This window comes from Protomyctophum bolini (assembly GCF_963924005.1).
Source record: "Protomyctophum bolini genome assembly, chromosome: 21".
In the NCBI taxonomy this organism is placed as follows: Eukaryota; Metazoa; Chordata; class Actinopteri; order Myctophiformes; family Myctophidae; genus Protomyctophum; species Protomyctophum bolini.
The window spans coordinates 15806365-15819731 of NC_137882.1; the positions used below are offsets into that span (position 1 = coordinate 15806365).

Below are 13367 nucleotides of genomic sequence, written 5' to 3' on the forward strand. Positions count from 1 at the left end.
GCTTTTGGCACGTGATCAACTTAAGCATTGTTATATTAGATAATTAAGATTCGCAATATACATTGAATCGGCATCGTAGGTATCGAGATCATATCGAATTGGGATGTAAGTGAATCATCCCACCCCTATCTTTAAAACAAAGTTTATTTGGAAACCTATAAACTCTTAAAATGCTTCCTTTTCAGATGGAGGCCTGACAAAATGCCGTCACTCCCACATCCTTCTGTGGACATTTGCGTATGTCACAAGTATAGAATTAGGAGGGCACACACACACACACACACCCACACACACACACACACACACACACACACACACACAGCACTGGGCTCATTAAGAAGGGGCAGACAGGAAGTAGCTGCCATTCAAACATGGCCTCCTGCGGCTCAGCGTGGAGCAGTCTGCTCCTACACAGCTCATTAAACTGGCCCTCTCTCACTCACACACACACACAATGGGCTGCGTTAGCATGAAGTCAGCCACCAGCCTATCACTGTCACTCAGTGTCACCTCCCTATGCTTGGATGTTGGGTTGCTTCTCTACCGCCCGCCATGCGTCTTGTGAATTGATTTGAATTTATTTGTAGTTCTTCATTTACCCAGGGTTGTAGCCGAGCACAAGTGCCCATTTTCAGCAACGCCCTTGCATATAGACACAAACACATTTACCCATTAAGACCATATTCTAAAAATCAGTAGTCCTCACACTTTCAAGATTATTATGCTCATTATTATGCTTCGTGCCGTGCTTGCCAATTAGGCCAATGCTAAAATCTGAAATGACAGTCACAGATGCTTTCCCGCCTTTAGGTATTAAACATACTGGTGTGTAGGTGTTTGTGTGCCTATTTGGATGCAACAAGATTACACATGCACGTTCGTAGGTGAACACACACCGAGCCCAAGTTTGGTGTGTTTTTCATGAACTGTAACACAGATGTCATATACAGTACCATCTGTCATCTCCATGTGTGGAAGATTCTTTCCCTACATACCGTAGGCCAGGCCTGGAATTTTGTCATTTTGACCCTTAGCCGAGGACACAAGTTTGGCCTTTGAGTCCATTGAAAGAATTAAATGAATTAAAGGCTTACGGCTGATTTTAAATGTATGCAGACTATCTGCAATGAAATAAATACATTATGGCATTTACAATCTTATCCATGCTAAGCCCTGCACCAATCAAAGTTCCTGGATTGGTTTAAAGATGGGGACTCAGGGGAGTTGACACTGGTGAGACAGAGGAGAAAGTGGTACAGTGTACTACAGTCAGCTGGTGGCATTAAGGCCACTGTGGCCTCAGGGAATGCCATTCTTTTTAGGGGAACAAGGCCAAGCTGAGGGGCAACGACGGCCATGGCCTTCGTGGGCTCCCTAAAATTCTAAAAGACGCCTTGAGAGATGGCCTTGCCTATAGCGTAGACAAACATGCCATTAGAATTAGGAAACATGATTACCCCATGGCTAGGATTTTGTGTTAATGATGCTTTATTATACATTTAGGACATTGAACACATTAGGCCTCCTAACTGAAGCTCTGGTCTCAATGTGGATAATTATATACTTCACATTATCTCTAATGAGTTGAATAATGAGTCTTTTAATTTACCACACACACACACACACACACACACACACACACACACACACACACACACACACACACACACACACACACACACACACACACACACACACACACACACACACACACACACACACACACACACACACACACACACACACACACACACACACACACACACACACACACACACACACACTTCTGTGTTTATATTTTTTTACCCATTATTATCTGAGCCAGGTAGACAGTCAGGTAGTGTGTTGTTGTACATAGATACAACAACACACTGCATGTTTGTCATTTCTTTTTTTTTACTGATTAAAGTACTGGCAAAGAACCTTCGGGGGTAGAAACATTATTATTTAATGATTTAGCCTCTGCGATAGACTTTTTATTCATTTCCGTCCGTGTTGACCTTTTCCTTTTGCAAGGCAATAGAAAGAGGTGTGGGATTGTTGTGTGAACCGAAGCAGCAGGAAGCATGCTATATATGGTGTCCTAAATATTTCATCAATGCAGAGCCCACGGGTTCATTGGGTTGGGAGTCGCTGCCATAATGCAGAGCCCATGGGTTGGGAAGCCAGAGTTGCGTGACATAGATGTGCGTGGGAGTCAGTGAGTCGCGTCCCGGGGGGGCTTATATTACAGTACGGTGGCATGGACACAACGTTACAGTAGATAGGGATACGGTGGTATACAGTAGCTGGACCACCGTTTACCAAACAGTAGGTTCGGGACCCATTTGTGGGTTGTGGACCAATTTTTATGGGCCACGACTAGAGTAAAAATCTTTCTGTTCGTACATTTAAAAAATAAAAGTTTTATTTTTGTATGCTCGGATATCATACACATACAGTATACAGGTACGGTAAGGATTAAAGATGATGATGTTTTAGTAATAATATTATTGCTCCTGCTGTTCTACATACTGGCAATTAGGTGAAGGATTGAGGCTTTAACCTTTGCTTTTATATGAAATATCAGAGTCATTTCAGGCCATGCAGCTCAACTGAAATTTATGGTATTTGAGCTGGTTTGTGTGTGTGTGTGTGTGTGTGTGTGTGTGTGTGTGTGTGTGTGCCTGTCGTCTGCATGAGAAACTAGTGTATGCGGTTACAATGACCTGAATTGCTACTGACCACAAATCCCACTGCTGTCCTTGGTGACTCTCAACAGTCTCTCTCTCACATCCTCTTTAGTGTGTCAATGGCTGCATGTCAATATCAACCTCTAACCAACCTTAACGCTGTATCAGGACATAACACCGCAACACTAAATCATAATTTGCCATGAAGAACAACATTGTGAATCATGCCAACTTAGAAGAAAATGTGAAAATAGCAGATCTACAAGGTTGTACAAACGCTCAGGTCTATATAAGTAGACCGGCTATTGTCATGTGCCACTGTCGTACCACAAAGTATTAAAAAAGTGGCGAATTAGTGAGGCATAGTTTACTCTATTTCAGCAAAGGCCTGAGAAGCTAACCTTTGGGGACAGTCTTCAGTGTGGCAGCTCCCCACCCTGTGGAACTCTGAGATTATCCACGCTCCAACACTGGACTCTTTTATGAGTGTCTTGAAAAGACACTTCTCTCAGAAGTGTCAATTATGGCAAAATAGTTGTTTGTTGTTTTGTTTGTTTGTTTGTTTGTCTGTCGGTTGTTGTAAGGAGCATGGTTCACCTTAACGTTTAAATACTGGTAAGTACTTACATGACAAACTCCTGTTCATCCTCAGCTTGGAAGTGATATGTCCGGTTATCTGCAGGGAGGAAAGAAGTAATTTAACCTTTGTGGACTCTCACTGTGTGGACTCTCACTGTGTGGACTCTCACTGTGTGGACTCTCACTGTGTGGACTCTCACTGTGTGGACTATCACCGTCATAACGGCCTGTCTTCCACACATGGTCAGAAGTGGGTCAGAGGGCAACTGCCTCGCGGCGGTAAACACCCCCCCCCCCTTTCATTCTCCATCGTGCTAAAGCTTTACATAACAAAACACTTCAGTGTGTCGTGAAGAAGAGCGTGTCGTGAAGAAGTGCCTTTGTGCATCAACGTGTGTGTGTGTGTGACTGTGTGTGTGTGTGTGTGTGTGTGTGTGTGTGTGTGTACTGATGCTTACGAGAGATGAGATCAAAGCACTTCCTGTCCTCGGAGCAGGGCTTCACCTGGCACGTGAGCAGATTTAGTTTGACCGGCTGCCTGTTGGACTGAAAGCACAAACGCACACAAAATAATTATTTACAACAACACGTCTCAACTCTCAAACTGTAAATAGGTGAAGAACACACCAAGAATCAATTTTCAACAGGTTTATTTCTCTACATAAGGACATGTTGATTTAAGCTAGTAACTTATCACCATAAGTCAGAGCGTGGTGATCACAAGAAAGCTTACTCTCAAACTGTCTCATAATTCACTGATTTTAATGACATCTAATCATCTATATATACAATTGAGAGAATTCCATGGCCACATTCCTCTGTGGCGGAAGCACACATTTTTTGTAGACAGAGGAATGTGGACGTGGTCCTACAAGCAGCGGTCACCGGCTGAAGTGTGTGCATGTGCGTGTGTGTGTGTGTGTGTGTGTGTGTGTGTGTGTGTGTGTGTGTGTGTGTGTGTGTGTGTGTGTGTGTGTGTGTGTAGGGGGGGGGTTATCGGATCGCACTGCGACACATGTCGGCCAGAGGAACAACAACACAGAATGTGTGGCGCTAGAAGCCCAAAGAGTAAAGTCTAATTTACAGTATCCAACGGTGTTGCACACCACAAATAGTGTTCAAGCTAACAACGCAATAAGATGCATGACGCTATAGTAGGCTGGTTGTGTTTTCATTTCTCAATATGCATATACAGTTGGTAAGAAGCAGGTCAAAGCCAAGGTTACAAATATTAGATGAGAGATGACAATGCAGAGACATGGTGGTAGAGTCCACAGGAAACATATTGACCAGCACTGGCTAGTCCTATAGTGGACCCACTGGTTGACTGGGCATTAGGCCTGTGTGCGCGGGCAGCAGGGATGCTAGGGCAGCGTGCTAATGAGATGCTAACAGGCTGTGATGAGCCCTGGGGCTTGGGTTGTCAGGCTGGGCGGGATGCCATGTCCACCCAGAGTCCCCTGGGGGCTCAGCTGCCACAAGGGCTGAAAAGAAACGAACTCGGGGAGTGGCGACAAACCGCCTCCAAACTATTCAGAGAGAATGATTAGAATTCCTCATGTTTTCTGCTGGGACAAAAGCCGGCAGATAGGCTATAAAAGATTCATGTTTTGTTATGTCTTATAGGGAAAGGGACTCCTTCTCAGAGTAAACACATCTCCAGAGGTTTCCCATGACAGACAGTAATTGTGTCACAACTAACCCCAAAGCTTCAAAACAGAAGCAAAAGGGAAAGATTTGAAAGAATTATCCACTCAACCACGTCAGTCATTTTTTCTGTGCCCTTTCTACAGTGTTTGTCTTCCCAGTTAAGTGACATCCGGCTAGTCTGGTTGTCTCTTTGTAGATTTGCCTCCTTAGCGCCAGCCACACCTAGCTAACAAGCTTAAAGGACGACTTCACCAATTGCAACCTACTGTGTACTATGTAAACTCTTCATTTCCATTTTTCCAGCCATTCAGTTGCAAAAAACGGAAACAGAATGATTATTGAAAATCATTTGGGGACCCTCCAAAATAATTTAGCGAACCCGCCGAGGGGTCCCACAGGTTGAGAACCCCTGCTGTAGATCAGTGGTTCTCAACCAGTGGTCCGGGGACCACCAGTGGTCCTTGAGGGGCTTCCAGGTGGTCCCCAGCTAAATGATGGAGAGTTGGTAACCAAATGGAACCTTATTAGATCTTTCTTGAGAGTGTAAAATGATGACGGGTGCATTTGGTTACATTTTTTTAAATTATTATTAAACACCTGCATTAGCTACTTAATTTACAAGAAGTCTACACAATTACAGAATGTAACGTTTGCCTGTTATCTCTCCTAATGGCATCATGTCAATACAGCATGGAAACGTGGACAAAATGCTATCCAACAAAAATATTCAAAGTCTTCGGTCTGAGAGGCTAAATCTCATCAAATGGTGGTCTGTGGCCAAATAAAATAATGGACCTCAATATGAAAAGGGTTGAAAACCACTGCTGCAAATCGACTGCACAGAGCCACGCAAGGGTGCTTGTGTCCTTTTAATTGACACTCGACAGTGAGTGTTAATGGCTCCAGTGGAGCTGTCGAGTGGCCACCAGTTCAACGCCGTGGTTGCATTTGGCAGCTCTCAGGTGTGAATGTGCAACAAATAATACAGCAGGACATCGCTGCAGAGAAGACTGGACTGATCTGGAGTTCTGGATTCTCCTTTATCTCTGCATGCATCTCATGCATCTTTCATTTAGTATGCACATACTGTACTTACATATTGCATTCCCTTACATTTACTATGCAGATTAGCTACAGTATACATTATGCACTTTATGTGCCTCTCATGAGTCATGACCTCCTCTGCTCTCTTGTGTGCTCCGATTCTCCATCTATCTTTTAACTGCATTGATAGGCCTGCGCAATTAAACTACAACTTTTTTTTTAAATATGTTTTTTTGTGGCTTTCGCCTTCATTTCATTTGTTTTATAGAGGGACAGAGACAGTAGGCTGACAGGAAATGGGGAGAGAGATGGGGGGTGAAATGCAGTAAAGTCCGTCGAGATGGAGAGTCAAACCCGCGGCACACTGCCAGACTGGATTACCAGCCAAGGTCCCTGGACCGCTGAGCCACGGCCCAGGCCACATTTTCAACCCATCTTCATATAAGTGGTCCTTCTTAGGGCAACACAATGAGAAAAGAGAGCTGCGAGTAGAGTCTACAGCCCTGTCCGGTACTATGGTTGACAGTTCAGAAACCTGCCCATGTTACTTGCAATGTAATGTGACAATAAGGATTGATTGGTGATCGATTGAGAAGTATCTGTGGTCAGTCAAATATCCATGGATTAAAATACATAAACAAACAACTGTATTATTAACCCATTGGCATCCGTGTCATTTTAGATTTTAGCTTTATGGCAACATAGTCTTTCAGAGAACTCTCCAGACTTAGAACAGTGGTTGTCAAAAGTAGCAGATAGCGTGTCACTTCATGCATGTATTTCTATGTGCTTCTATTTTTGAACATTTAAAAATATATATCATTTTTGAACACAGTTTTCTCTTCTGGGGGGAGGGGGGGGGGGGTCCCCCTTGCACAAAACATTTTCAGATGGGGGTCCCCGCCAATATAATGCTGTGGTCCATGGCATGAAAAGGTGTGTTTGAACCACTGATTTAGATGACATTTGTAGGTTTTTATATGGGCTAATGACAGCATTAATGAAATGGAGCTAATGACTCATTCATTCAAATCACTCCACTAAGAGTGCAATGCAATGAACAATGTCTGGTGCGGAGATGCAATGCCTCCAGCATAGAAATGAGTGAATCCCCTCATATCCAGGGATGAGTCATACAGCAGGCTCAGTGGGGAGAGGAGGAGGGGGGTTAGGAGGGAAGGGGGGATGCTGGTTGCCATGACAACCCCATCTATGTCAATTCCATCCTGCCAACCTCCAGATTGAGAATGCTCATCGCACAGCCCCTCCCCTCCCCACGCCACACTCTCTCTCTCTCTCTCCTCACTTTGATCCACACAGCCAGCCAGTAGTGAGTGGGGTGAGGGAGTTCTTTTGTGCCCATGTGTGTGCACGTCCATATGTGCATGCATGTGTCTGTCACGTATGTGTCTGTCATGTATGTGTCTGTCACGTGTGTGTGTGTGTGTGTGTGTGTGTGTGTGTGTGTGTGTGTGTGTGTTCATGTTGGTACAATCATACCAGTATTTATTAAGTGTGTGTGTGTCTCTCTCTCAACTGGGATGTGTACTCACCGTGCCGTGGGCGATGGTGAGCATTCCTGCCTTCACTGAGCACTGTCTCCTCTGCCACACCTTCCTCAGCCTGTGGGAGGAGATACCGTGTTGATTTTCACAGCACATTTTGCATAAAACTTGATTTAGTTTTAGTGTAGTTTTAGTCGAATAAATATAAGATTTAAGACGACTAAATCTATAGTTGATTTTGTCGACAAAAATGTATTTTGGCGGGCGCTGATGGTGTCGTAATGCCCGATTCATACACTTGGTTGCATGCTGAAAATAGCCAACCTACAAGCTCACAGCAGGTTGCGTTGCTCTGCTAGTTTTTATTTTAGCAAATGTTATCGCGACGGTAGGTTGCAGATTACTAAGAAAACCTGCAAAACCTGTCAGTCAGTCCGTCCGTCACGTCACCATATATGGCCACCAGTCGGTCACGCCTCGTGACACGCTACATATATGGCCGTCTCCATATATGAAGATCACCACACAGACCTCATCAAACCCTGGATAGCCATACATGGAGAAGACTGCCGTCAGTCTGCCGTCACCCAGGCGGATGCGTGCACGTGTCTTACTGGTATTGATCTCAGAGACAATTTTATGGAAGATGCTTGTGAAGTTTGACCACTTCAAGTGCTCTAATCTTAAAATAGTCACCGTAAACGGCCTATCTATAAGCTCTCAGACGCATTGAGAGTTTATAGATTGGCTATTTTGGCTATTTTCGCCGCTCAACATGCTTTCATAGAAGACATGCTGGCTTCTATGGAATCCAAATGACTGAAATCAGTCGTGGCGACTGAGAAGTTAAATTCTTTATTTCTGAGAAAACTGTCCATCTGGGGCACGCACAGTCCACGGGTAAAGATTTTCTGTCACATTTAGATAATGGGGTTAGAGGTTACGTTCAGTGTATAGAGCTCGATTAAATCATATTACATTGTATATCGCTGTGGGAGATTAACCAATATGGCGTCAGCCGCGGTGACTTCACTATTACGTCATCGTCAATCCACAGTTCATTATAGTTCAGTGGTTTTAATCCCTAAAGGAACATCCAGATTACTTGTGACTGCATGAATGTGGGCAGCATTACAGCATTGGGTAAAAAGTAGCTCTCCAGTGCAGCACCAGCAGAAAGTGTTGGAAAGCACTTTGTCTGTTGCCATTTAGCAGATCTACAAGCTCATAGTGCGCCACCGAGTGGCGCGCTACGAGCTTGTATAGGTCTGCTAAATCTGCCGTTGAATGGGCGGGTGGGTGCACTGGGTGGACCGTCTACGCTGTGGCGTCGGGTCGCATGTTGTAGGGAAGCGTCGGGGTCGGAGAGCCGCCATAACTCGTCATAATTCGTCATAACTCACCCGTCACTCTTCTTCATCAGATATCCTTTCTTCTCACAGCCAAACTCCTTGTTCCCCTGCAGCTGGTGCATGCTGTAGCCCCCCTGCTTACTCTGAGAGTCCTGCTTATACACACACACACACACACACACACACACACACACACGCACACGCACACGCACACACGCGCACACACAATATGCCAATCTTATACTCATATTGCAAACAGCATAGATCTTTTAAAGGCATGCAAACACACACACACACACGCACGCACACACGCAAACACACACCCATGTTGTGCACACACTAGGCGCACACATGTTTCAAGAAACTCTTCTGTTCCTAGGCCGGATACATGACCTCTTGTTGAAAGCTAAATTGAACACGGAACTAGAGAGAGTTGAAGAACCCGACCTATAGTACACAGCATGCTGTCAACATTTCAAGAGGGGGCAGATGGTGGGGGTGGATGGTGGGGGGGGGGGGAGGTGTCAAACCACTCTAGTTATCGTCAAGCAGAACAGGATGCTAGCATGCTAGACATGCAGCGGCACTTACTCTTCTAGACTTGATTCCAGACAAGCAGAAAGCAGAGAGGGGGAGATAGAGGGGACACGTGTAAGAGCTCTAACTCAGGTGCAGGTGGTGGATTGTGACAAGAGAGGGTCTTCCCTGTGTGGGTTAACAGGAAGAGTGGGTACTAAGGAAGAGTGGACACCAATTGGCTTGATGTCAAATTTGGTATTTTGTCGTCCAAAATGTAAAATAAAATGAATGTTTGGAACATGGTTTAAACTAAAGTAATAAAAAGTATTCATGCTTGAACATTTGACAAATTAATGTCTAATATTTCTACAATTGCCACAAAACCTGTACTGTATGTCGAATCATTGTGGGCATGAACAAGAGGTTGAGGGTTACTTTTAGGGCTGCTAATGATGTAGGCTACCGTGCATGGTTAAGAATAGTCTTAATTACTTTATATTATATACTTTTATATTTTTCAAATATTACATTTTAACATATTAGACAAAATATCCAATTTTACACAAACGTGCGTGCCCACTCTTCCTTAGTGCTGACTCTGTGTGTGTGTGTGTGTGTGTGTGTGTGTGCGTGTGTGCGTGTGTGCGTGTGTGTGTGTGTGTGTGTGTGTGTGTGTGTGTGTGTATGCGTGCATGTGTGCGCACTCTGGCTGCCTGTGGGTGTGATTATAACAAGACAACCTAGAAAATAAAGGTGTTAAATATAATTGAATAACTGTGTCAAAATGTCGTAGTGTTCAGGATAGAGGGTGCACACAAGGTGATTTTACAGTGTTTATATCATTCTGTGCCGACATGCCTTTACATTTGTTGCATCCAGCTATAGTGTTGATTTTGACAGCAAATTTAGATTTAGTTTTGGTCAGTCTTTTTAATCGACTAAATATATATTTTTAAAATCTACAGTTGATTTTGTTGACAAAAATGGACACCCGTAAAAATGCACACCCGAGCACAACCAAACATAAAATGACTCGTCTTTTCTTTCTTTTAGTTCTACCGGATCTCTTCTCCACTAGTCCCTCCCTAACATTTTAGTCTAGTTTTAATTTGTTGACGAAATTTTTCGTCATAGTTTACAAAATTAACACTCCTATGTATACCCAAACAACACACTTAACCCCCAAGTCCTCTGTAAGATTTATTGTTATTTTTCTCAACTCCATATCATAGACGACACAGAGTCACATACCTGACAAAATCGCCCAGGGTGGTTTGTATATTTTTGGAACACAGTTCTTATATGACACGATCTAAGATTTGCAGATGGGGATCCCTATACAAAAGAAAAGACCAGGGGTAGTGAAAGTGATGTCAGGACTACTCTTATTATCTGTTATGGGAGTAGGAACATGGCCAGATTTCACCATGTGGGTATCTTGTATGTGCTTTCCTTTTTGGGCCTGATACAGTTATGACTCAGGGGGCATTTCACCCAGCCTGTGAGTTTTGGCCTAAACCAACGTGGCACGGCTCTGCCCGCCTACCTCCTTCTGGTCCAGCTGGAGGGAGGACTTGATGAGATCTCGGAGGGCCGTCAACTGTTTCTTCTCCTCGTCCTGAGTCTGTTTGATCTGAGGACAGCCAAAACACACACAGAGGGTTTCAGTCAGTCAGTCAGTCAGTCCAGCTGAAAAAGCACCCCGCCCAAGATCTACAAAACCTGAAGCTGAGTTTAAGTACAGCAATGCTAACTATGGATCAATAACCTTGGGATTCAGTTGTGTTTTTGGAAGTATTTACCAATGTTCATTACATTTCTACAATGAAAGCTTTTGCATGGCAACAGTTTAGAGGACATAATAACATGAATGCATGTGTTCCTGTTTGTCCATCCACCCACACACACACAATCTGCCCTGAAGCCTGATTCATACTTGGCTGCACGCTGGTGTTGCAGGCAGTAAATAGCAGATACACAACCTGACAACGTGTCACTATTGTGACACGTTGTGAGCTTGTATATGTGCCATTTACTGAGCACGACACCGACACTTACTGAGGCTTTGTACGCGGCGGAAGCCACTCCGCAAAAACAAGAAGCATACGGCAGAATAGAGAAGTCTTGACTTTATTTACGTTGTAGAGATCAGCTGCCAGCTTCTCGATGTACTGTTTGAGCTTATCTGCCGTCTTCAATCCGTCTTGAAAGAAACTGAAAGAAGAAGAGATATTGAATATGAGAGAAGAACACACACTGACATTATCTGTCCTCTCTAAAGGTCAGACGGACGGTTTCCCATAACCTCTTGTTCATGCCCAAAATGATTCGATATACAGGTTTTGTGGCAATTGTAGAAATATTAGACATTCATTGTTAAATGTTCAAGCATGAATACTTTTTATTACTTTAGACCATGTTCCAAACATGACGACAAAACACCAAATTTGACATCAAGCCAAGGTGTCCACTGTTATAGGAATCGTTAAAAGCGGGCCGTTTGGGGGGGAATTGCTAAAGCCCAAACCACACAAAAGTGTCATGTCGGGACAAAACGTTTTTTTAAGGTAAACCACACCAATGCAACTCATTGAGTTACAAGGAGTTGCATTGGTGTGATGATTGACCTTAAAAACCGTTTTATACCGACCCGACCCTAGACCGGATGATAAATAATGATTACTAGTGGTGCAGTTTATGTTTAATGTATGGCCACGCTCCCCCTCTCTCTCCCCCCCTGTGCCTTTGGGTCTTGGCAAAGACATTTGGGCTGGCTGCTGCATCCACACCACGGCAGATTTGTAGAGCTGCTGCTTAGCACATCCTGCCATCCATTATGGATCTGGACTGTGGCACATAGACACCTCCATTGCAGCCTTGCACCCACAAATCTCCCTTGTAATGATCTCTCTCTCTCTCTCTCTCTCTCTCTCTCCCCCCCCCTCTCCCTCTCCCTCTCCCCCCACTTGCCTTTCATTTGCTGCCATGTTTTTTATTCTCTAGATAAGGGTGCCATCATGTCAACATACATTTTAATGACACCACATACAAAATCCCAACGTGATTGTCCACGAATATAACCCCCCCCCCCCCTCCCCCCCATTTCTTCTCCTCACATTGTTATAATGATAATTAGACTCGGAGCAATAATCCACCTACAGTATATCTCCCAGACTCCCTCAACAGTTCAGAGTTTTATAATGAATGTAGAATTAATATGTGCAGGATGTAATTTACATACAAATGTGAGGGACTTCATTTATTTGCCTTTATAAATACTGTAGTTTATTTTAAACCCCAAAATCCTCTCTCTCTCTCTCTCTCTCTCTCTCTCTCTCTCTCACACTCTCTCTCTCTCTCTCTCTCTCTCTCTCACACTGTGTATCTGCTATTTCTGATTAGCCAAAATATAAAGCATGGTTAAAAATGATTGTGACGCTAATGCTAGAGGCTATTAACCATGTTTGCTGGGAACCCCTCAAGGACCCCTGAGGGTCCACGGACCTCACTTTGTATCACAGAAGGTCATGATGCGTCCTTCATCTGTTCCTCACTATCTTCTGGTGTCTCCTATAGCCTGTCAGCATCACACAGCACCTCTATCCGTCAAGGGCTCCGAGCGGTTGAGTCAATTACCAGGGAGCAGCATTGTTTTGGTTCCCAGTGTTATGACAGGACCTTAGCAACAGTACAGAGTGGATTTGTCATTCTGTCATAGGGGCGCCGGTGTCCACGAGCGGCACGCCCCGCCATTTACCCACAAAACCCCCAGAGCTGTCAGAAGTCTGCGCTGATGGCGGACTCATCAGTATTCATGGGGGGGCTACACTACAGCATTATGATGACCCCCGGGTCCTCAAGGGCTATTTGGATCACGCAGATATGAGAGAAGAGAGAGAGGAAAGAGTCCCAAAGAGGGATGCGAGTGAGTCTAGTGCACTTTGACAGCGTATCCAGTATTACCTGAAAGCAATACTGCACTTTATGCACAAGTTACTTTAGTTACAAATCTGTATTGCCCTATAAAAACACTGCTAAACCAAGAT

General features: G+C 44.2%; 1 protein-coding gene across 4 annotated transcripts in view; it reads right to left on the reverse strand.

The window, feature by feature from the left end:
• The window catches only part of asap1b (ArfGAP with SH3 domain, ankyrin repeat and PH domain 1b), an 82038-nt gene that overhangs the window by 24633 nt on the left and 44038 nt on the right, over positions 1 to 13367 (reverse strand). For 2 of the 4 annotated variants that reach the window (XM_080794053.1, XM_080794051.1), the window contains exons 8-13: positions 11460 to 11535; positions 10868 to 10954; positions 8854 to 8954; positions 7499 to 7568; positions 3710 to 3797; positions 3300 to 3348 (exon numbers count right to left, since the gene is read on the reverse strand). In XM_080794053.1, coding sequence (XP_080650179.1) covers positions 3300 to 3348; positions 3710 to 3797; positions 7499 to 7568; positions 8854 to 8954; positions 10868 to 10954; positions 11460 to 11535 — 471 coding nt within the window. Of the gene's footprint in view, positions 1 to 3299; positions 3349 to 3709; positions 3798 to 7498; positions 7569 to 8853; positions 8958 to 10867; positions 10955 to 11459; positions 11536 to 13367 lie in introns of all 4 variants that reach the window. The other 2 variants (XM_080794052.1, XM_080794050.1) reach the window with 1 other exon arrangement.